Raw genomic sequence first — 21,790 nt, 5'->3', positions numbered from 1 at the left:
ACGTGGTAGGGACTGGTGTGTGTGTAGGGGTAAGGGGTGGGGACAGCTTCCAAGCCAGCAGTGCCCTCCTGAGGGGCTCAGCAATGGTGGGTGGTAGGTACGTTGGAGGTGAGGGGAGCGGGCAAAAACAGGGCTAAGCTGGGAATAAGGAGCTCCTGTAACAACCCCTTCTTCTTCCACACAGATCAGTGCCTATCTCTAGCCCACCCCGTCTCCACCCGCAGCCGTCTCGACACCCCACTACCACCTGTGCCCCCCACCCAATTACCAGACGCTCAGCCTGGCAAATCTGAGCCCTTTTACCTGCCCAGCCCCACACCTTGCCACAGGCTTCATTCAAAACCGCACACGTCTTCAAAGCCCCCATTTCCTCCTCTCCTCTCCCTAATCTAGAAGCCACCCACAATATGACAGAAACACACACAACACACTGGCAAATGTAGGTCAGCCATGCACACAGATGCACAGATTCTAGGTTGAGGGTCTGGGGACCTCGGTGCCCCCCACCAACTCGCTGTGTGACCTGGGGCAAGTTGTGCCCCCTCTCTGGGCCTATATTCTCAGCAGTAAAATGAACCAGTTGGATTGGGAGGTCTCCACGGTCTCTTTAAGCAGTCCAGCTCTGGGAGGCTGTGGCCACTCACAGCTGGGATTCTGCAGAACCAGGAAGCGATGGGGCCAGGGAGGTTAATTAGAGAAACGCTGCTGGAGAAGGGAAAGTTGGAAGCAGGTTTGAAAGGAGGGGAAGAAAATGGGTCCTTGGGGGAGGAGTGGGGAAGAATAATAGGGTAGGGAAAATGCAAGTAAGTGCAAAGCAGGTATGCTCTGAGCAGGGGACAGAGAGGCATCCACTAAGTTCCCCCAGATTCTGAAACTCTGGGTGTGTGTGTGTGCGCGCGCGCTGGGGGGGCAGGGAGTAGCAGGAGGAGGTGTGTTTCAGTTCGAGGGGAAAACTGATTTTAAAACCTGAAGGAACAAAACAAGGGAAATGAGGTGTGATCATTTGCATAACAAAAGGAGTCTTTGTCTCACCGAAGGACTCCCAGCAGGATTTCTTTAAATAATTCTTGTTGACTTTGACTTGACTTGAGGGAGGGAGGAAAAGGGCCCAGTGATGCTCTGGGCGCCCACGGAAAGAAAATGTCCCCACAGGTCCCCTCCAGAGAGGCGATGCCTGGCCAGGCCGGGGCTGTCTCTGAGGTGAAGGCCAGCCGGCCGGGAGAGAGGGATTTTGGTTTGGGAGCAGGAGAGGGGTGTGTTGCAAAGTGTTCGCCAGTGATTGTTCTAGAAGAGCCTGTGTAGGATGGGTGGGGAGGGGGCAGGGAAGAGGGAGAGACTCGTGACTGACACCGCGAACAGGTGGGAGGTGCTGAGCGCAGGCGAGCCTTGCTGTGGAAATGCAGGGAGGAAGCGGGGAGGGGAGGACCTCGCTAGGCAGGACTCCGGTGGCCACTGACGGCAGAGCCCCCCTCCTCCCCAGTAGTGGAGCTGTGGGGAACCCAGAGTGTTAAAGATGGCAAAGGAGCTGGTCAGATGGGGGAGGCGATGGGAGTTTATCTGGGGGCGACTTTCGCTCGAAGCATGGGGGCTGGAGCTGTCTTGGAGGGGACGCTCAGGGCAGCTCAGGAAACCCACCCAGAAGCCCCTGAAGGGTGGGCCAGCCTGCGGGCACAGGTTGAGGCTGAACTGGTGCAAGCCGGGTTTGAGGAGAGAGGAGTAGAAGACGGCCCCAGTTAGGAAGAGGACAGGAGGAAGGTCAGTGAGGGACCCCAGGGAGTGGAATGTCATGCCTGCCTCCCCAGGAGGGAAGGGGAAGGAGGCACCCACAGAGCACCCCCTGTGCTCTGGCCCTGTGCAGCCTGTCCTGCCTCGTTCAGGCCCAGTCTCTCCTCTGGGATCAAGAACGTGATGGAGAGCCGGGCTGTGCCAGCCCGCCTGCTGTGTAACTTTAGGCAAGTCTCTTAACCCACGGAACTTTCTGGGAGGGTGGATATGTTCTGTGTCTGGCTATCCAGTGCAGTCGCCAGTAGCTACATGTAGCTGTTGAGTATGTGAAACGGGGCTAGTGTGACTGAGGAACTGGGTTTTTAATTGAATGGAGGTTAATTTAAAGGTCAATAGCCCCATGGGGCTACCACGTTGGACTGTGCAACTATCTATAACGTCCACAGCTCAGTTTCTCAGTATGCGCAGTGGGGATAATCATAACACCTCCCTCACAGGGTTACTTTGAGGACCAAATGAGTTAATGTAACTAGAACAGGGCCTGGCAGTGGTAGCTACTGTTTTCTCCCCATTTTACAATGAAGGGGAAGCTCAGAGAGACAAAGTCACTTGCCCTGGGCTGCACAGCTGGTTGAAGTGGCCCTGGGACTGGAGCCTCGCCTGTCTGGCCCCGTGGCTCCTGCTCTCCCACACCACGTCCTGAGTGTATGCCCGTCTGTCAGAGTGAATGGAGTTGAGTCATGACAGGATGGCAGGGACCGTGGCCACACTGAGACCTGGCCCCCCAGGGCAAGTGCAGCGGGGAGTCGAGGGGTCTGTGGATTTGGTGGTGAGGGGCCCCGGGGGACCTTAGAGAAAGCAGTTTCAGACAAGAGTCTGAAGCAGAAAACAGGACTACACAGGGCTCAGGGAGAAGCATGTAGGGAGGAAATCGGGCTCATGCTCAGAAGACTGGGGCAAGAAACTGGCTGGCAGGGGACAGGAGACAGAGAAGTCAGCGGGTCCAGAAAGATGGAGGGGCTGGGAGGCTCCACAGCAGGGCAGCAGGCCGGTGTCACTGCTCCAGGTAGGAGGCCTCTGGAGCCCGGCCAGGGCTTCTGCACCCTGGAACCTCCCTCCCTTCACCGCCCAGCTGCTGCACCTGATTCTCCCCCAACCCTTTCCTCTTCCTGCCTTACCTCCCTGCCCCAGCTTGGGCAGCCACGGTCCCTCCTGTCCCCGTCGCCCCTGTTCCTGTCCTCGTCACCAGCTCCGGGGTGTGTGGGGAGGTCTCCCACATGTATCTCTACTCTCCAGTGGGCGGGCGAGAAGGAGCAGAGAAACGCTGAGCCGCGGTGACAGGAATGACATTTTGACTTGAAAATTGCCAGAGAAGAAATGGCACAGGCTGTGTGGGCATGGGTGGGGCCCAGGCACTTTCCGGGGTGACCTTTCCAGGCTGGGAGGGGGCTGGAGTGGATGCTGGGAGGTGTCAGGGGGACAGCCTCTGCCCCCAGCTCCACCCTGGCTCCTGGCTGCCCCTCCAGGTGGTGGGGCAGGCTTCTGGGATAGGGCCAGCAGGCGTGGCATGGGGAGTGGGCAGGGATGCTGGATTGGAGCCCAGCGGGATAAGCCAATTCAACACTTTTAGTTTGCAAAGCAGGCAGGCTCATGGATTCAGACTGGAAGAGCCTAAAGTGTCTTAGAGATTGTCTAAGCCAGGGGCCTTACTTTCACTGCCTTGAATGCCAGTGAAATCTGTGGAAACTCTCCTCTGAGACATACAGATATTCGTTAGTTCGTTCCAAAAAAAATATTTAGTGAACACTTACTAAGTGCCAGGCACTGTTCTGAGCCCTGGAGATACACCAGTGATCAAAGAAGACAAAACGCTTGCCTTTACAGGACTTACATTTTAGTGATAGACCGTACGATAAATAAGGAGATACACAGACTATGTCAAATGTCAAACAGTAACAAGTGAAAAAGAAAAAAAAAAAGCATGGAAGGGGTCTAGGGGATGTCAGAGTCAGGGGACCAGGAGCTGTCAATTTGATATATGGTGCTCAGGGCAAGTGCTCGTGTCAGAGGGGTGACATTTGAGTAAAGACCTAAAGGAAGTGAGGAGGCAAGCCATGAACATGGAGATCTGGGACAGTGTTCCAGGAGGGGGACAGCAAGCAGATGAGAGTCACCCGCCCAATTTTCCCCAATTCCAGGGGTTCACAAACCCTGAAATCCCATCCACAGGTCCTTCCATGGGTCTCAGATGAAGAACGGCTGATAGCAGCCAACTCCCTGAGTTCACAGGGGAGGGTTCTGCTAGCTCAAAGTCACACAGGGTGGGGGGAGGGGGGAGGGGGGAGGAAGGGCAGAACCCATATCTCCTGATGCTCTGCACCTGCTCCCTCAAACATCACCAAGAGGGGCACCTGGGTGGCTCAGTGGGTTAAGCATCTGACTCACGATCTCAGCTCAGGTCTTGATCTCAGGATCGTGAGTTCAAGCCCCACTTTGGGCTCTGTACTGGACATAAATCCTACCTAAACAACCAAACCAAAAACATCACCAAGAACTGGCCATTTAGTTGGGGGGCCTGGGGGGCTCAGTTGGTTAAGTCTGACATCGGCGCTGGTCGTGTTTTTGCAGTTTGTGTGTTTTGTCCCCCCCCCCCCCACCCCCTGTCGGGCTCTGTGCTGACAGCTCGGAGCCTGGAACCCGCTTCAGAGTCTGTGTCTCCCTTTCTCTGTGCCCCTCCCCAGCCCATACTCGCGCACTCTCTCTCTCAAAAGTAAAATAAACGTTAGAAAGAATAAAATAAAAAAAGAAAGAAGTGGCCATCTAGTTCCTGGCTGGATGCTGCTAGTGACAGGTGGCTCATCACCTCACGCAGCTGTAGTTTCCACTGTGTGGCATCCGCAGAGCCTCTTGGGTTGTGGCCCCTCTGCTGACCTGGATTCTGCCTCCCTCGATTCGGGCCTGACACCTTCCCTCTCTTCTTCACCAGCTTCACCATCTGCCACAAGACCGAGGTCATGAAGAACACCCTAAACCCAGTCTGGCAAACTTTCTCCATTCCTGTGAGAGCACTCTGCAACGGGGACTATGACCGGTGAGATGAGAAAATGTCCCTCCCCAGCGCAGGTGCACGTGCAGGCTGCCCAGGCAGTATGGGCGGAGCCTCCTGGAGCTGCACTGTCGCTGCCTCTCACCTCCCTGGGCAGTGTCTGCCTTTATCTCCTCCCAGGCCTCCCTCCCCACCCTCCCCCACCGCTGTCTGCCCTCCCCTCCCCCGCATTGGTGAAGACCTCCCCAGGCTGGGGGATTGGGATTCCCCGGGGGAGCCCTTGTGGGTGTTGGGGGTCCTGGCCTGGAGCTCTGCAGCCTGTGTCTCCATGATTTCCAGTGGAGGGGCAAGTGGGAGCAGGTTGGGGCTCTAGATGCAGGCTGAGGTGGCCGGGGCCCCCACCAGCCCCAACTCCTTGCAGATGGAATCTGGGGAATCGGCATCCCAAGATAAATGGGGGGTGGGGGGTGGGGCGGAGTACGGAGAACTCGTGAAACTTTTATGATGTGACAGCTTACTCTTATGACACGTCCGCTATCGCCATCACCCGTTAGAGTGTAGACTGTTGGGCGTAGGTCCCGGGTACCCGGCTTCTAATCCTGGCTCTGTGACTTAAAAGCCCTGGCACCCTGGGCAAACTTTGACCTGTCTGAGCTTCAGTTTCCTTATCTGTAAAATGGGTTTTAAATGGCTACCTACCTGCCTTAAAGGGCTGCTCAGAAGCCCCACAAGCAGGCTCTGGTGTGCATAAAATACCAAACCTGGCATTCTGTCCACAAGCGTTTATAGACTTCCTACCAGGCACCAGGCACTGTGCGCTAGATGCTGGGAAATCCGCAGGGAACAAAACACATAGTCTTCACCCTTTGCCCAACCTTGTGGAGTTTACATTCTCGCGGGGGAGGCAGACATTAATCCAATAATCACACAGAGAAACATGTAATTACAAACTGTGGTAAGTGCCGGGGAGTGGGGTGGGGGGGTGGGCAGAAGCTGGAAGCTGGAAGGTGGTATCGGTCTGTGTTAAGTCACGAGAACCCAGCCTGGTTTCCTGGTGATTGCTGTTGCTGGGGGATGAGCTGGCAGGGGGTTCACAGGCAGGGCTGCCTGGGCAGCCTTGAGGAGGCCGGGCCTCTGCTGGCCACTTTGACAGGAATACTGGGGTGTCAGACACCTTCGGGGCATCCTGGCCGATGGCATTGGCGTGGGCTCCCTGGGACCCTGCTCGCGGTGGCTTCCGACTGGGTATGTGTGGTGGGATGGAGAGTGAATGACAAGGTGGATGGCCTTCAGACACCCCTGTCTTCCTCCAGGAAGCCCTCAAGATTGCCTTACTAGGTTGCTGATCCAGGAGATGAAGTGGCTCCTTTTCCTGCCTCTGTGTTGGGAACAGAACAGCCACAATCTGCTCCAAAGGCTGTCACTGAGCACCTCCAGAGGCAGTCACAGAGGCTGGCTCCACTACGCCAGCAGCTGTGTGGCACTCAGGGGAATATAAATGTAGCCACGTTTGCATCTTGAGGGAACTTGAAGTCTGACCACAGGGAGTTCATCTGCATTTTAGATAGCTAAATAATTGTGCAAAATAAGACTGGAGACAAAAATAGGCATTCCAGCCAAATGAACCCCTGGTGTGTGTCTGACCGGGTCCTGAGGCTTCTGGGGTGCTGGGGGCTGGGAAGACGGTCTGGTTGGAGCAGCAGGGTGAAAAGGAGGCTTGGGGAAGGCTGGGAGGAGCTGGGGGTATTGGTTCCTGGAAGAATGGTTGAGATGACAGGAAAAGGGAGGGGAAATTCAAGGCTGAGGGATGGGAGAGCCTGGCAGGTCAAGTTGCACAGGGTGGGAGGAATTGAGATCTCTGGCTCCTCTGCCCAGAGGCTGTTGGGGGTCCAGCTGACCCCCCACAGCCCTGCACGCTCAGAACCCAACCTCGTCGGGGACAGTGAGGAGGGCAGCCGGGCTCAGAGGCCTGGGGTCACTGTGCAGCCACTGGAGGAGGTGAGGGTGTGGTGGAGGGTGCAGATGGTGGGGAACACCCCCACAGGCCCCCATTTCCCCCTCCCAGGCTGAGCCCCAGACCAGTTTCCCTGCAGAATGGCCAGGCAGCTGGGTCCTTCTCCACAGCCAGGAACAGATTGACCGTGAAGTGAAATGACTGATGGTAGTGTTAATGGAGGGGCCAGGCATGTCACGCTGGCCTGGAAAACGAGCAGGCCTGTCTGCTGCTGTGCTCCAGGGTGACCTACGTACCCAACAGCCACTTGGGAGGTGCAAATGTCCCGGAGGCCCTCTCAGGGGAGGAAGGGGAGGGGTTTGTGCAAGAAAACAAAGCCACTTTTCCTCTTCCGTCTGAGGTACCTCTTGAAGCCTCACAAGAACACATTCAACTTGATCTAACAGCCTCGTTTTCCAAGCCAGCCAGCACTGGGCACCAGGTTGCGTGCCGTGGGCATTCTGAGCGTCAGACCCAAGTCTCCCTGTTAGGTTGCTCCCAGGCCAGAAAGGGAGGCAGACAGGTAATAATAATAATAATAATAATAATAATAATAATAATGAGAGCAAAGGCTCCTGTAGCACCTCCGTGGTAATTTATGTCTATGAACTAATTTAATTCTCCCAACGATTAGTATTTCCCCTGAAAAAGGTGCTCATACTATCCACCTTTTACAGGTAAAGGAACGGAGGCCAGAGAGGTGAAGTAGCTTCCCCGGTGTCTTACTGCTTCCCGGTGGTGGAATTAGGGTTTGGAACCAGGCAGGCTGCTTAGAGAATCCGTGTTCTTGACCTTCAGTCTGCTGCCAGGTGGCTGAGACGGGTGTGAGCGGGGTACGTTTGGAGGAGGGCTCTCCCAGGGCCTTGGGGCAGATCTGCTTTGAGCCTGGAGGTGGAAGAAAGACTCAAAAGCCTCGACATCTGCCCAGATCAGGGGGTGAAAGGGAAGTCAAGGCCATTAGTGTTTGGAGCTGGGGTCAAGCGACAGAAACGGAAGTGTGACAGGGAGCCAGGGTGAGGGGCTGTGGGACAGGCACAGCGATGCTCTGCCAAGGGGGCGGGGGGACAGAGAGCTGGCAGAGGTGGGGTGCCCAAGGCCTCCGTACAGGTTGGAAGCAGGAGAGAGAAGCGGAGATGGTCGGAGAGGTAGCAGGGTACGCGGGGAGGGCGGCTGTGAGCAGGGCGCTGAGAGGGGAGAATCCAAACAGGAGTTATCAACTCCTATCATGAAAAAGAGGCCAGGAGGATGAGAACCAGGGATCTGTGAGAAAGGATCGTTTTCCTGCCATGATGGGAGTCGGGGGTGGGGGGTGGAAATGAGTTAAGATTGCTGAGTCTTTCAGACATGGGCCAAATTGTGTCCTAGTTGGTTTGAATGCATTCTCTTATTTTGTGCATTTAAATCGCACTAGTAACCCAGGAGTTGGGTACTAGTGACATGCCCATTTCACAGATGGGGAAACAGAGGCCTGGAGCTTCTGTATCTTGCCAAAACAAGGAGAAGGGACATTTCTCTTCTCCACAAGTCGCCTCTGGCTTGGCCCTCCGGTTTGGGGTCCCCCTGCCTTTGCTGTGTCTCCGGGCCAAACCCACGCCAGCCAGCTGAGCACAGTTGGAATCAGGGGAGCTGGCCTCCAGATCAGAGCAAGTCCAGCCCTCCAGTGGAGTGAAGTGGGTGATGACAAGAAGCACTTCCCCTGGCTTTCCTGAAGTCCCCCTTCTCTCTCCTTGAACCTTCTGTGATTTGAGGATTTAGTCCCCTTAAGCCAGATTGCCCTGGTTGGGATGCTGTCACTCACTCACTCACTCACTCACTCACACCTTAATGTTGAATGAGTGGATTTTTAAGAGGGTCAGTTGTCCTGGGTCCTCATCTGGGGAGAGGATTCCCCAGAATTGGGGGCTCGCACCTCATAGAAGCTTCATGTGCTTCTGCCAGCCTGCTGGAGAAGGGAAGTGCTTCTCCTCTGAACCCAGCCACTACATGTGCCCTGGGTTGGGAGAGTTCTGTCCTCTCCAGCTCGCACGTGCAGAAAGTGAACTGCGACAGAAGAGGTTGGGCCCCTGCCGTACGGCTGGGGTTGCATGGAGCGCTGCCATCCGGTCTCGCTGCCTGCTCAGTGAGGCCTGACACCCCCTCTTCTTGGCCTAGAAGCCTCTAGGACTGTTGACTGGGGGGCTGACTCAATCAGGCGAGGGGACCTGGCAGCCCAGTTCCTCTTCCTGCCCCGGGAGACGCTCATTAGGAGGCAGGCCTGCACCTCTGCCGGGGCAGGGGGGGCAGACTATGCTGCCCGTGTGCCAGTGGCGTGTCAAGAGGGGGGCCTGCGGCCTTTGCCAGCGTCCCTCATCCCTGCTGCCCTGCTGAGGCTCACACACACCCAGCTCTGCAGAGCCGCCTTGTGACCTGGGGAAAGCCACACACCCTGGGCTTCCCTTTGTGATTTTGTGGAAGGAGGGGATTGTTACTGGGTGGTAACTTCTCGGAGTTGTTAGATCGTAGTCAGGCAACGGGCATTGAATAATACTTATGTTCCCTACCATATGCTAGGCACTGTTCTAGAAGCTGAAGATACGTCGGTGAACAAAACACACAAAAATCCCTAGTGTCGTGGGGCTGATATTTTCATGGTGAATAGGGGATTGTTTGGGAGACAGGGTCTTGGACAAAAGGCTGGAGTGCTCTGGATGGAACAGAACAACACGTGTCCAGTGCTGGGGTGAATGATGCGGGAATGACATAGTTGACTCCTCACAGCACTCCAAAGTGGGTACGATGATCCCATTTGACAGAGGGGTAAACAGAGTCCCTGAGGGGTAGGCCAGTTGCACAGGGCTACACAGCTGGTACCTGGAGGAACTGGGACTGCCCCAGAGCCTGCAGCCTTCTCTGGCCACCTCACTGCCTCTCAGATTAGGGGCTCCGTGTTCTGAGCCTTCAATGTCAAATAAGACGTTCATTCTGTGGGTAACAGAGGCCCATTTCACTGTCCTGTACCCAGGAGCCCCTTCTCTATTGTGCGGTCCCCAGAAATCACAGTTGGTCTGATATGAGCCTTTATTAGGCCTGTGCTAAGGGGTTGGAGCCAAGGCCCGCAGCCCACAAGTGGCACACGAGGTGACCCAGGGCAGCCCAGCCAGGGCTGGACAGTGACAGAACTGTCCAGAGTAGTCAGAGCCATGTCTGGCTTCTGCCTCTGCCTTCCCCTGTCTTGGGTGCCGTTTCTCTCACCTCCTTCTCCCCCAGCGCTGGAGGCTGCAGTCTCTGAGCTAATCTGACCGCCTAAGCTGCAGCCATCCCTAGAGCCTCAGCTGAGGCCGGGGTGGGTTTACACAGGAATCCACACTTCAAGTGGTCTTTACCTCGGCTGCAATGTCACATTCCCCAAGGAGCTTTTAACAATCCCCCTGCCCAGGCCGTACCCCAGACCAACTGATTCTGAACCTCTGGGGTGAGGCATTGGCCTCAGGATTGCTAATGCTCGCCAGGGATCCAGTATGCAACCAGGTTGGAAAATCAGTGCTCTCATCTGGAGAAGGTCAGTGGTTCTGGAGCACATTCCAGTCAACCAGGGGACTGACCAAAGCTACCTGTGCCCAAGTACTATCCAGACCAATTGAATCAGGCCCTGTGGCCCTGGGAGTTTTAAAGAAAAGCTCCCCAGTGATTTTTTTTGGGTATCCAAGGCTGTGGCTGTAACTGAGGTCCTCCTACAGCCTCTGAGCATGTGGCTGTCACTGATCGAGTCGCCTGAGAGGCTGGTGTTGGCGACCAGCACTCCTCCCTGGGGTTCCTGAATGTCCCCTACAGAGCTGCATGGCTCTGGGAAGGACTGGGGGACTTTGGCATTGTGAGGCAGGGTCCTGGCTCTGACCCTCACCCGCTCTGTGACCCTGGGCACATCACTGGGAGCTCTTAGGGCTCAGTTTCCCCATCCGAATATGAGGGGGCTGGAGGTTATCACTCCGGAACATGCACAGCAGAGGCGCTAGGGAAACCTTTAAACTAGATCCCGGGGCACTGCCCAGAGCTGCCAAGAACTGGACCTGGGGCTGTGTGTGTGTCTGGTGATCTGCCATGTGGCCCGGCTTGGATGCCACGAAGGTCATGTCCAGCCTTGTCGTTCTAGGAGTTGGAAGTGGCAGAGCCCAGGTACCCAGGCATGGGTGTCCCTGATTTAAATAAATTTCATATGAAAAACTATCCAAGTGTGGCCAAATGCCCAAGTGAGGAGGACGAGGCATTTTTCCTTTTTTTATTTTTTTTTGATGTTTATTTATCTATTTTTGAGAGAGAGAGAGAGAACACACGGGGAGGGCAGAGGCAGGGAGAAAGAATCCCAAGCAGGCTCCGTGCTGTCAGCGCAGAGCCCGATGCCCCAGCTCCGTCTCACAAACCGTGAAATCGTGACCCAAGCCCAAACCAAGAGTCGGGTGCTTAACCGACTGAGCCACCCAGGCGCCCCAGGAAGAGGCATGTTTATAGAGACCCATCTGTGTGCCAGGCGGGGTTTGCCGACTTGCTTTGCAGCTGTTCTGCAAGGCTGCTCTTGTCCCTCCTTGAAGATGATGGTCTGTGGCTCAGAGAGGTTCAGTGACATCCCCAGGTCCCACAGCATCTGAGTCTGCACCCCAGCCTCTTTCCTCTCTTTCCAGCTCGTCAGCTACCTTCAGGAGCCTAGATTTTTTTTTTTTCTTTCCACACAATTCACCTCAGAGAGACATAGTATTTTTGTTTTTCACAAGAATTTAGAGGGTTCCTTTAAATGGTGGGCTTCTGTGCCTGCCCCGTTTTACATTTTGGTAACAAAAATCCGGTTGGTGCACAACCTACAAGACGTTCCCTCATTGGGAACAGTTATGTGCCCTGTTGCAGGCGGATCGGCACCCCGCCCCGGGGGCCGTGAAGGCGCATCTGAAGGGGGACAGCGCCTCCTGCTGGGCGCTGCGCAGTCCCGAGGCGTACTCCTCGCAGACCCGAGGAGATGGGCTGCGGCCATGGGCGAGATGATGAGATGTTAATAGAAGACGGGCCCAGGCACGGGTCTGTGCGAGCCCCATTTAGGACTGAAGGCTGGAGACCCCGGCTCCCCACGCCTCTCCCGCCTCCCCGGACCCTGACCCTGCAGTGGGACCCGGGCAGCTGGGCCCCCCCCCCCCCCGTCCCTGCCTGGGCGTCCCTGGAGGACCACTGGCACCAAGGGTTAACCCGCAGCCCTCCACCTCCCTCCTCCCACCTCTGGTCTGCTAGCCTGTTGCCATGGAAACGAGCTAAAAATAAAATGGGCTCCCAAAGCCCAGCCCCATGCACAGGAGTCAAAACAAACTAATTAAAGCAGCCAGGCTAAAATGTGAAGATAATTACACCCTCACTCAGGAGCCAGTCGTGGCAATGGAAAAGCTCAGCAGGCCATCCCCCAGTCAGGGGCTCTGGGTCCTTCCCTGCTGGGCTGGCTCCCCACCACTCAGACTCCTCAGACCCGGGGGTCCCACCACACACACCTGCAGTCTTGTCGCCCCCTCCCCAGGAGAGCCCAGACTGGTTAGGCCTGAGATCTGGGGAGCACCTCCCTCCCACCACAACAGCCCCGCCCCTGATAAATTCACAATATGGCTTCATCCTGGGACCTGTGTCCCTTCTGGGGTGGCCAAGGAGAAGGTGGGGTGAACTGAAGTCTGCAGCTGTTTTTCCACATTCTCCCTGAAATTTGGGGGAGTCCCTACACAGCTTTCAGGCTGCCACTGTCCCTAAGACCTTAGCCAAAAGGCCTCAAGATAGTTCCTTTGTCTCTTGGGCTGCTGCGTCTCCAGTGAGGGCAGCTGGAGCCTAGTGGGGGGCCCTGTATCCCCTTTTGGCCCAGGAGCAGGGGAAGGGTCCTGTTCAGGCCCCACAGATGCTAGGTCAAGTTCATCCCACCACGGGCCCTTTGCCTTGCAGGACCATCAAGGTGGAGGTGTACGACTGGGATCGCGATGGCAGGTAAGCAGGCAGGAGGACAAAAGGTGAGCAGGGATGGGGACAGCTCTGGGGGCGAGAGGGTCTTCCCGTGGGAGGTCCCCTGCTCCAGTGGCTTATCCCTGCCCAGCTCCACTGAAGCACCAGAGGCTCTGTGACCTGCATGACAGGTTCCAGGGGCATAAGAGGCCTCTTTTCCCGAAATAGCTGCCTAGCGGCTGGCCAGTGACTAAAATCTCCTTACATTTGGGAGAATTAGGATTTTCTGAAATGTGCATATCCTAATGTACAGAAACTAGCAACCCCCGAGCGACCCCCCCAAGCATTCATGGATGTGTTCTCTGTGTGAGGCTAAGCACACAGAGGCCCGGGTGACCGGGCACAGAAGACAAGCTCAGCCCTCAGAGACTCCCCCGAATCTAGTGGGGAGGCCCTTGGTGCATCAGAGGATCTGTTTGCAGGGAGCAGGCCCTGAGGGAGTCGGCTTTGGGAAGTGTAAGCTTTTTTTTTTTTTTTAAGTTTATTTATTTTGAGACACAGAGCAGGGGAGGGGCAGAGAGAGCAGGAGAGAGAGAATCCCAAGCAGGCTCCGCATTGTCAGCAGACAGCCCGACTCATGAACCGTGAGATCATGACCTGAGCCGAAACCACGAAGTATGCTTACTAAGACTGAGCCCCCCGGGCGCCCCGGGAAATGCAAGCTTTGACACACTTGAATGGTCTCCAGAGCCACGAAGCAGTACCTGAGTAGGGCCGAGCCTGGCCAGTAGGGTGGCACTTTCCAGTCGGGTTTGGGGAGGTCAGTGCCCTCCCTGTCTGTGAATGTGCTCCCAGGGAGCAGCCTCACTGGGAATTCACAGATGAGGACCAGAAGGGGCCTCCTGTGGCTGTAGTCCAGAAACCTCACTGGCTCCTACTTGTCTGTTGGACCAAAGCCAACTACGCCCTGACGTTTGTGACTCCTCCATTCTGTGGGACTGCCAGGGGCGTTGCAGAGGCCCGTACTCCTTATCGATGCCTCTCAAGTCTGCGACGTGGATAGGAGGTACTGTAAAGGGCTGTGCAGACAGCTCTCAGTTAGGCCCTGGCAGGGCCAAGTAGCTCACCTTACCCCAAGGCCTTCCAAGAGAGGACACCAGTGCCCCAGCACCTGTAAACTCGCTCTGTCCCCCTGTCCTCCCCTCTTCAACCACATCACAGGCACGTCAGCTCCATGTTTCCACCCATGATTTACTTCATCTTACCCGGGAGCTCCCCGTATTTCTCCGTCACTGGGGAAAACTGGGGACAGCCACCAGATGCCGTAGAGGCCTGCCATCGAGGAGCTTATGGTCTGACTGCAGAGAGCTAGAAATACGTAGTCAAAATACAGTGTGGACTCAAGGCAGAGCCAGGCCCCGGGGACACGCCTTGGGCATCACTCCCCGGAAGGCACTCCAGGTTCCCTCTACCAGGGACAGTGACAGTGGGGGCAGTCCCAGGAGGTGTGGCCGCCGCAGAAAACACCTCCAGCTGCCTGGGTGGACATAGCGTAAATGGCCTTTTCAAAAAGTGTTATTGGGAAAATGTCCAAATACGCAGAAAGACGGGCGAGTTTAATGAATGCTTTTAAGCCTATCATCTGAATTTTACAAGTGTTACATGTTGCCACATTTGCTTTATCTGTGTTTTGCTGATGTAGTTTAAATTACAGACATCAAGGCGTTTTTACCCCTAAATATCTCATTGAGAACGTCTAAAAAATAAGGACCTTTTTCTACATAACTGCGAATGCCATTATCACACCTGACGCACGGAACAATCATTCTTGAATACCACCGAATATTCGTTTCATATTTAAATTTCTCCAGTTGTCCTCAAAATCCCTTGAACGGCTGGTTTGTTCTGACAAGAACCCGAGTACCAAGTGGGTCCTGTCGTCCGGGGCCCCGCACTTTGCTAGGTGACCACTGGGTTTCCCGCCCCATGGGTGACCCTGGACACTTCCCCAGGGACCCAGCTTCTCTGTTGGCATGCGCCCCTGCAGCAGGGGCCCCAAGCAGAATGGGGAGCCAGGGGAAGGGATGTAGGAGGCGGGGAGGTGGGCAGAGGCAAGGCGCGGCCTGGGCCGCTTGGTCTCAGTGGCAGCCCTTCCCTTGCAGCCACGACTTCATCGGGGAGTTCACCACCAGCTACCGGGAGCTGGCCCGTGGGCAGAGCCAGTTCAACATCTATGAGGTGAGGTGGGCACCCTGGGGGCTGGGGTCTGCTCTGATAATACATGACTCCCAGACATTGAGGACTCCAGGGGGCCATGTGTGGGGCTGGGGTATTTGCACGCTCTCCTGGGAGGTGGGTGTTATTGTCCCATTTTACAGTTAAGGAGCCTGAGTCTCGGAGAAGTTGGGGAATTTGCCCAAAGACATGCGGTTCAGTAAGTGGAAAATCAAAAGGCAAACAGTGTTGACGTGTCTGGCTCCAAATCACTGAGTAGCAGTTGGAGCCTGCTGGCCAGGGAGAGGGGACAGCTGTGGAGAGGCCTCCACAGAGTACTTCCAACAAGGTGGGGGGTAGGGGTGCGGGGGGTGCGGGGGGGGGGGACATTATCAGAAGGCTCTGAGGCCTGAGACCCAAGGTCCTGAGTTCAAGGTGGCCCTCTGCCTTCAATCAGACCAGTCTCAGGGCCTGCTGAATTTCTTAACTTTTCTGGAAGGAAAGAGTCAGAGGAACGGGAGTCAGGATCCCTCCACCGGGACCTGGAGAACCTGGGACAAGGCCCCCAGTCTTTCGGGAGATGATAGTGTTTGCCCTTAAAGGACACTTTCTGCTGCTGAGCCTTTGTGTGTGGGTGTGCTCGCCCTCCCGGGATGCCCTCCCACCTTCCAAATCTGGCCGAGTTCCACCTCCTCTGGTGGCCTTCCCAGCCACTCCGGCCTCATGCTTCCTCCCTGGGAACTTCATGCACGGTTCATGCTAGACCGGCTTAACTGCAGATACTTATAACCCTAATAACCACTTGGGTCCCTACCCTGACGCTACCACGTCCTAGCTATGTGACCTGGGCTAAGTTCCTGAACCACTCTGCGCCATGCATACTGAGAATTAAATAAGTCACTAGACCAGTGCCTGGCCCCTAGTGAGCGTTGTTATTATTACATCACTGCTGTCTTCCAGCATCATCTGTTGAGCGTCTGTGTGCCAAGAGATTTACATTTCACCACGGCCCTACAGTGGGGCTCTCTCCTCACATTAGCAGCCACTCAGCTAGTGAAGTTGAAGAACAGGCCTTGACTTCCCGTCGCCGAGTCTGAATCGCTCCACACTTTCTTCGCTCCCTCCCCCTGTGTCTGGGTTCTGAGTGGGCAGGTCTCGTGTTCCGGTTAGACAGAAGCTCCCTAAGGGCAGGCCAGGCGACAGCCCTTTCTGTGGCCTCCTGTCGTGTTGGCCCCAGGCAGCACTGGGCACCCAGCAGGTGCTGATGATCCGTGCACACACTGAACTCGCTTGAACGAGGCCATTGTGAAGATAGAGCGTGGGTGAATTTCTTTGAAAGGGCTCTGATCCTCACAGTTAATTGCTTTGTTTTCTGCATCAGCCAAGGGAAGGGCTGTCTTTGTTCCCCCACCAGGCAGAGAGAAGCAGGCCCCATGCTTTCCTTCTCTGGCTTCCTTTAAGGAGATTTTTAGGGAAGTGAAGCGAAGGGATTACACCTTTGGGAGTTTGGCTTTTAAGGGTGCTTGACAGGCTCTGAAGAGGCCATGATCTCTCAAGCTCAAAGCAGACAAGGTTGGGTTGACTTGTTTTCCCCATCAGAAACACCATCAGGTAGAAAAGGAATTCAACTCTGGCAAGGCTTGCAGTATGGGGCGGGGGGGGGCGGGGCGCCACTGAAAGGCCTTTCTAGAGTCCAAATTGCCTGAAGGGAAAACAAGGCTTCTGTCAGGAAAGACCCTTCTCCTGGGCCCCGGCCTCCCCCTGGGTGTCTGACTCCTATGTCCAGCTGTCTGCTGGCCGCTCCTCAGACTCAGCCTTCCCAAACTGAAGGCCTCTCCACAGCTGTCCCCTCTGCCTGGCCAGCAGGCTCCAACTCCTGGGTGGTCGTCACGGAGGGCACCTCGGGAGTCACCCTTGACACCTCTTGCCCCTCACCCCACATGCAGTCCACAACTGAATCCCACCACCTACACATTCTGACATTTGTTCCCTCCATTCCCATGCACCTCCACCGCCATGATCTCCCCCGCGTGGGGGGCTTTGCGACGGCCCCCTAACGGCCTTCCCACCTCCTACCGTCCTCCACTCAGTAATCCAAGGGCTCCTCCAAAATGGCAGTCTGACCACCTCGCTGCCCTCTTTAACCCTTGGCTGTGCATCCCCCCTACTGCGTCAGCCCGGTTCATGCAGAGGAGTGGGGAGGAGGTTCCGAAAGACGCCCTCACCCCAGCTGAGAGTCTGCAGAGCCCTTTACCCACAGGGTAGAGTCCAAGCTCCTCCGCACCCCAGCAGCCTGCAATCTGCAACCAGTGGGTGTGCATAAGTAAACTCACATACACCCCTAGGAGGCTCTGGGGTCTTGCCCCTTCCCTCCCTGCCTACCGCCACTGTCAGCCCCATTATGCTGTCCAAGGCTCTCTGAACCGCCCTGCTGGCTCAGCCTCTGTGCTTCCCTCCATAGTGCCTCCCCTGGGGCTCCCTTAGCTTTTCTTCACTTGGTTGGGTCTGTGGATCTTTGGAGACTCCCTTTGGGTCTTATTCCTCCTCCAGGAAGCCTTCTCTGCCTGCACACGCACTCCACCCCCAAAGTCTGAAGTAAATACCTCTCCTCGGTGCTCCTGTGCACCCCCCACCCCCTGGCTATTACCTGTTTGTCAAGCTTTCTGTCCCCTCAAGGACCATGACGTCCTCAAGGGTGGGGGCAGTGTCTCACTCCCTATTCCCAAAGCCAGCACAGCTCCTGGCCCCTGAGAGCCATTCAGGGACTTGCCTGCACAGGAGGGCCCACCCCAGACTTGCCCTGGGGGGCCATCCGGACCCGGAGGTGTGAAGAGAGGGAGAGGAGAAGGCGGAGAATTCCAGCCTGGGAGTTGGGAGATTCCCTGGCTGGCCCCCAGGGGGCGATGGTCCCCCACGTGGAACTTCAGGGTGCAGCCATTTAGGGCCGGAGAGGTTGGTACCGTAGGGTGAGGGTGGGGTGCTGGGAGGGCACGAAACCTCAGAATAAACAGGGCGTTTCTTCTGTGCCCACTTCACATGAGGATCTGAGAACAAAACATTGCTTTAATATTAAAACAGTTATAATTAGAGAGTGGAAATGTGGAATACAGGCTAATTTAAAGGTAACCCAGAAGACTTCAAAGAAATGTGCTTGTGGCCAGGTCCTTGGGCGACACCCAGCCCCCCAGGAGTCCATGTTTATTCTCCTCAGCTGGGAGGAGACTTTGGAATAAAAGTTTGAGGTGTATTCAGTTCTAAAAGTTCCACACCCTTATGGGACAGATTGAGAAACTGAGGCACAGTGCAGGGTTGGAGCTGGCCTACTACATGGTTTTCCCGTGAACGTGTCTGTGACCAACACATCATCCGAGTGGCCTTCGTACCTGTGGAGGCTCTGAGGTTGTCATGGGCTCTCTCCCCAGGCTCGCAAATTTCCACCTGCAGAGCTGTGGCCAGCCTTCCCACCTGGACTTCCCACCTGGGACCAGCTCTTCCTTCCTTCTGTGTCTGCCTGGTCAACCCTGACCCCTTTCCTGCTCCCGCAGCCATGCCCCGGGCCCAAGACCTGTGTTGACTTCTTGACAATGCTGTTTTGCCATAGCTCACTACCTGTTCCAGCAACCCGCTCATGACCTCTCACGTGGACTAGTGGGGGCGGTAGGGGTCATAGTAATAAGAATTAATAGCAGCTAACACTTATATAGTATTTGCTACATTGTGGACCATGTCCTAAACACTTTGCTTGTATTGACCTATTTAATCGTCATACCTTTCTATAAGGTAGGTACTTTTTATTCCCTGAAACCCAGGGACGTTAAGTAACTTGCCTACGGTCACACAGCCAGTAGGTGGCAGAACCAAGAGGGTAAACATACCCCTGATGTCTCTCCTTCTCCCCTCCCCTCCCCTTCCAGCATCCTAGAACCTGGGATCTTGCCCCTACTAGTTTAGAAGTCATCAGACATTTAGCTTGGCCCCTCTAGGCTCTCTGCCAGCCAGCCCAGTTTGCTCTTCCACTCTGTGGCCCTGCAGTCAAACTGGACCCCAGTTCTGTGCCCGCCCCCTGCCTCCCCCCACCCCCTGCAACTATCTCCTCTGACTGGAATGCCCTCCTTCCGTCTCCCCGTGCCCCAAACCCTTCCTGTCCTCAGCACCTGCCTTCAACACCACCTGTCCCGGGGAGCCTTACTGATGCTGGACCTAGAACAGTCCTTCCTTCCTCCAACTCCCTTCACATTTCTGGCTCCCCTTTTTGGTGTCTCTTGTCCTGTATGTCCCTAGGACATATCTTTCTCCAACTGGAGTGAAGGTTCTAGAAGAGAAACTGGTATCCCCCACTCCCCCCCCCCCCCAGAAGTATTTGTGAAGGAATGTGTTTGTATTTGTTATCAAGGTGACACCCAGGTAGGCAGGAAGGCGGGCTGAGGGCTGGAACCTAGTTTCCAGTTTGATCACTACCCAGAGCAGCTGTGTGACCTTAGGCAAGTCACTGTCCCTGTCCCTTCATTTCCTTATCTCCAGAAATGGATAGCAACTCTCATTCCGACAGAAGAGGCCTCTGCTAAAGACAGAACTGGCCACCCCTGGGGAGATGGTGGGGGGGGGTGGGGATGAATTCACCAGGAACCTGTAGAGGACCTAGGGTGTGAAAATCAAACCACCTTGCTTCCTTTGATGGGAGATTAGGGAAAGGCTGGGCCTGAGCTTCCCAGGTGAAAACAAAAGAGCTGGTGAGGCTCAAGCCCAGTACGGATGTGGCAGGTGTGAAATCCCCCTGGAGGGTTCTGGTCCTCCTCATTCACCCAGGGCTTCTCAGCTGTGGTTCTGCCCGCATCTTGGACTCGATGATTTCCTGTGATGGGGGCTGCCCTGTGCACTCCAAGATGTTTCACAGCATCCCTTGCCTCTACCTTCTCCCCCAGTGTGACAACCAAAATATCTCAAAACATTGCCAAATGCCTGGGAGGGGGGAGGTGGCGGGCAGTTGAGACCACTGAGTTAAGCCCAGCAACAAGTGATTTTTTTTTTTTTTTTTTTTTAGCATCTACTAAATATGCCCCTAGGTCTGTGATATATTCTCTGATGACAGGTCTGGTTTGGAATGAGAGCTTTCACATGAAGAACAGTTAAGGAAATTCTAACTGCAGTGTTGGGGGGAGGGGGGAGCCTCAAAGGCCTCTGGGCAGCAGTAGGGCTGGATCTCAGGGAGGGGGAATTGGTGGAGGAAGGAGGGGGAAGGCATTTGGGGTGAGGGGAGCAGCCTGAGCCAACACACAAGGGCAGGCGCAGACAGGGCCCCTTTGCAACATCGAACCTCCTTTGGCTGCTTTGGGTGGAGGGCGTGTTTGGGGGAGCAGTGGGGAAGAAGATTAGATAAATATTACTCCTGTTGTGTTTGGTCGTGGAACACTGGGTCTAATCAGGAAGCCCGCGTGTATAAATCTAAATGCCGATCTCTCATAAAACCTCCCGGGACCCTCCCCTCCCCTGGACCCCACATTCTGCTGGCTGGGGCTGGGGCCATACTCAGGGGTCGTTAGAAGCTCTGGGGGCCCAGCCCTGACTGCTTGGAAACACTCCTTCTTATCCTGTGACTGTTTTCTCTTGCAGGTGGTAAACCCCAAAAAGAAAATGAAGAAAAAGAAATACGTGAATTCTGGCACAGTGAGTGGCACCCGCCGCCCCCCCACCCTCACCCCCGCCGCCCCCTGCAGCCAGGCATAGACATCCTGAGGTCCAAGCTAGGTCTGGTGTCAGGAGTTGCGCATGTCTGCGTGGTGGGCTTGTGCAGAGTGTGGGAACCAGACGTGGGGCGTTGGGGGTGGGGAGGGGTGGGGCCGATGGAGCCTCCCCCTGGGGGGAGATAGTAGATGTCGATGTAGATGGTGTAGGCCATACCTGTGACACAGAATGAGAAATTCCCATGGGGACTTCCTGTAGAAAGGAAGCAGAAAAGGAGTAGAGGCCCTTGCTGTGGGAAATTCCCCACCCCGGTGCTTTTTCATAGGTTGTTTCCTTGAGAGGCAGACATTACCATCCCTTTGTCATGAAAGAGGAAACCAAGGCTGCAGGCAGGGAAGTGACTCGCCCAAGGTCACAGAGGCAGAAAGTCACAACCAAGGTCGTAGTTAGAGATGGCAGTGAGCACAATAGTTAAACTGAGCGCTGGCAGCCGGCACTGCCCCTGTTTACCACGAGCATCCTAGGATCACACTAGCCCCGTGGCTTCCGGGGGCTGATCTTCAGGACATTCATGCATTTATCCAACAAATGTTTACTGAGCACTGTCATGTTCTAGGCATGAGGGATACAGCTGGGAACAAGACAGACTCAAATCTTTGCCATTCTATTACTTATATTTTAGTGGGGGAGACAGAAAACATATATATATATATATATACACACACACACACACATACATATACCTGTATTTGTCGTGTGGTTAGGAGTGCTGTAGAAAAAAGTATACAAAAGGTAAAGTGTTGGGGAATGCCAGCGACAAAATAACTATTTGATGTCAAGTAATTAAAGAAAGCTTTTCTCTGAGAAGGTGATATTAGAGCAGAGATTCAAAGAAGGGGAGGGAGCGAGTATTGAGGATATTGGGGAAAGAGAATTCTAGCTGTAGGGATCAGCATGTAGAAAGGCCCTGAGGCGGAGCCCACAGTGCACTTCTAGAACAAGCCAGCATCTTTGCCCTGCAAATACATTCAAGATTTGTACGCTTCGTGTCCCTCTGTGCTGTAGATGTCCACAGCCCCATCTGCAAATGCAGCCATACTTAGTCATTAGAGTTAAGCAAACTGCACCTCCAGACCCAGAAGAGGTCCTAGCCAGGGAGCTCCGGGGTTCCTCTGAGGAACCTTACTTTCTCCATC

The 21,790-nt window shown here is 55.2% G+C and overlaps 1 protein-coding gene across 4 annotated transcripts in view; it reads left to right on the top strand.

The window, feature by feature from the left end:
• The window catches only part of CPNE5 (copine 5), a 79,529-nt gene that overhangs the window by 43,926 nt on the left and 13,813 nt on the right, over positions 1-21,790 (top strand). For 3 of the 4 annotated variants that reach the window (XM_040473352.1, XM_040473351.1, XM_040473353.1), the window contains 4 exons: positions 4,712-4,816; positions 12,702-12,743; positions 14,861-14,936; positions 20,523-20,576. In XM_040473352.1, the coding sequence (XP_040329286.1) occupies positions 4,712-4,816; positions 12,702-12,743; positions 14,861-14,936; positions 20,523-20,576 (277 nt within the window). Of the gene's footprint in view, positions 1-4,711; positions 4,817-5,621; positions 5,727-12,701; positions 12,744-14,860; positions 14,937-20,522; positions 20,577-21,790 lie in introns of those variants that run through there. The other variant, XM_040473354.1, reaches the window with a different exon arrangement.

This window comes from Herpailurus yagouaroundi, unplaced genomic scaffold (assembly GCF_014898765.1).
Source record: "Herpailurus yagouaroundi ecotype Mexico unplaced genomic scaffold, PumYag 139, whole genome shotgun sequence".
Taxonomy (NCBI): Eukaryota; Metazoa; Chordata; class Mammalia; order Carnivora; family Felidae; genus Herpailurus; species Herpailurus yagouaroundi.
This window is presented reverse-complemented; position numbering and strand designations above follow the sequence as displayed.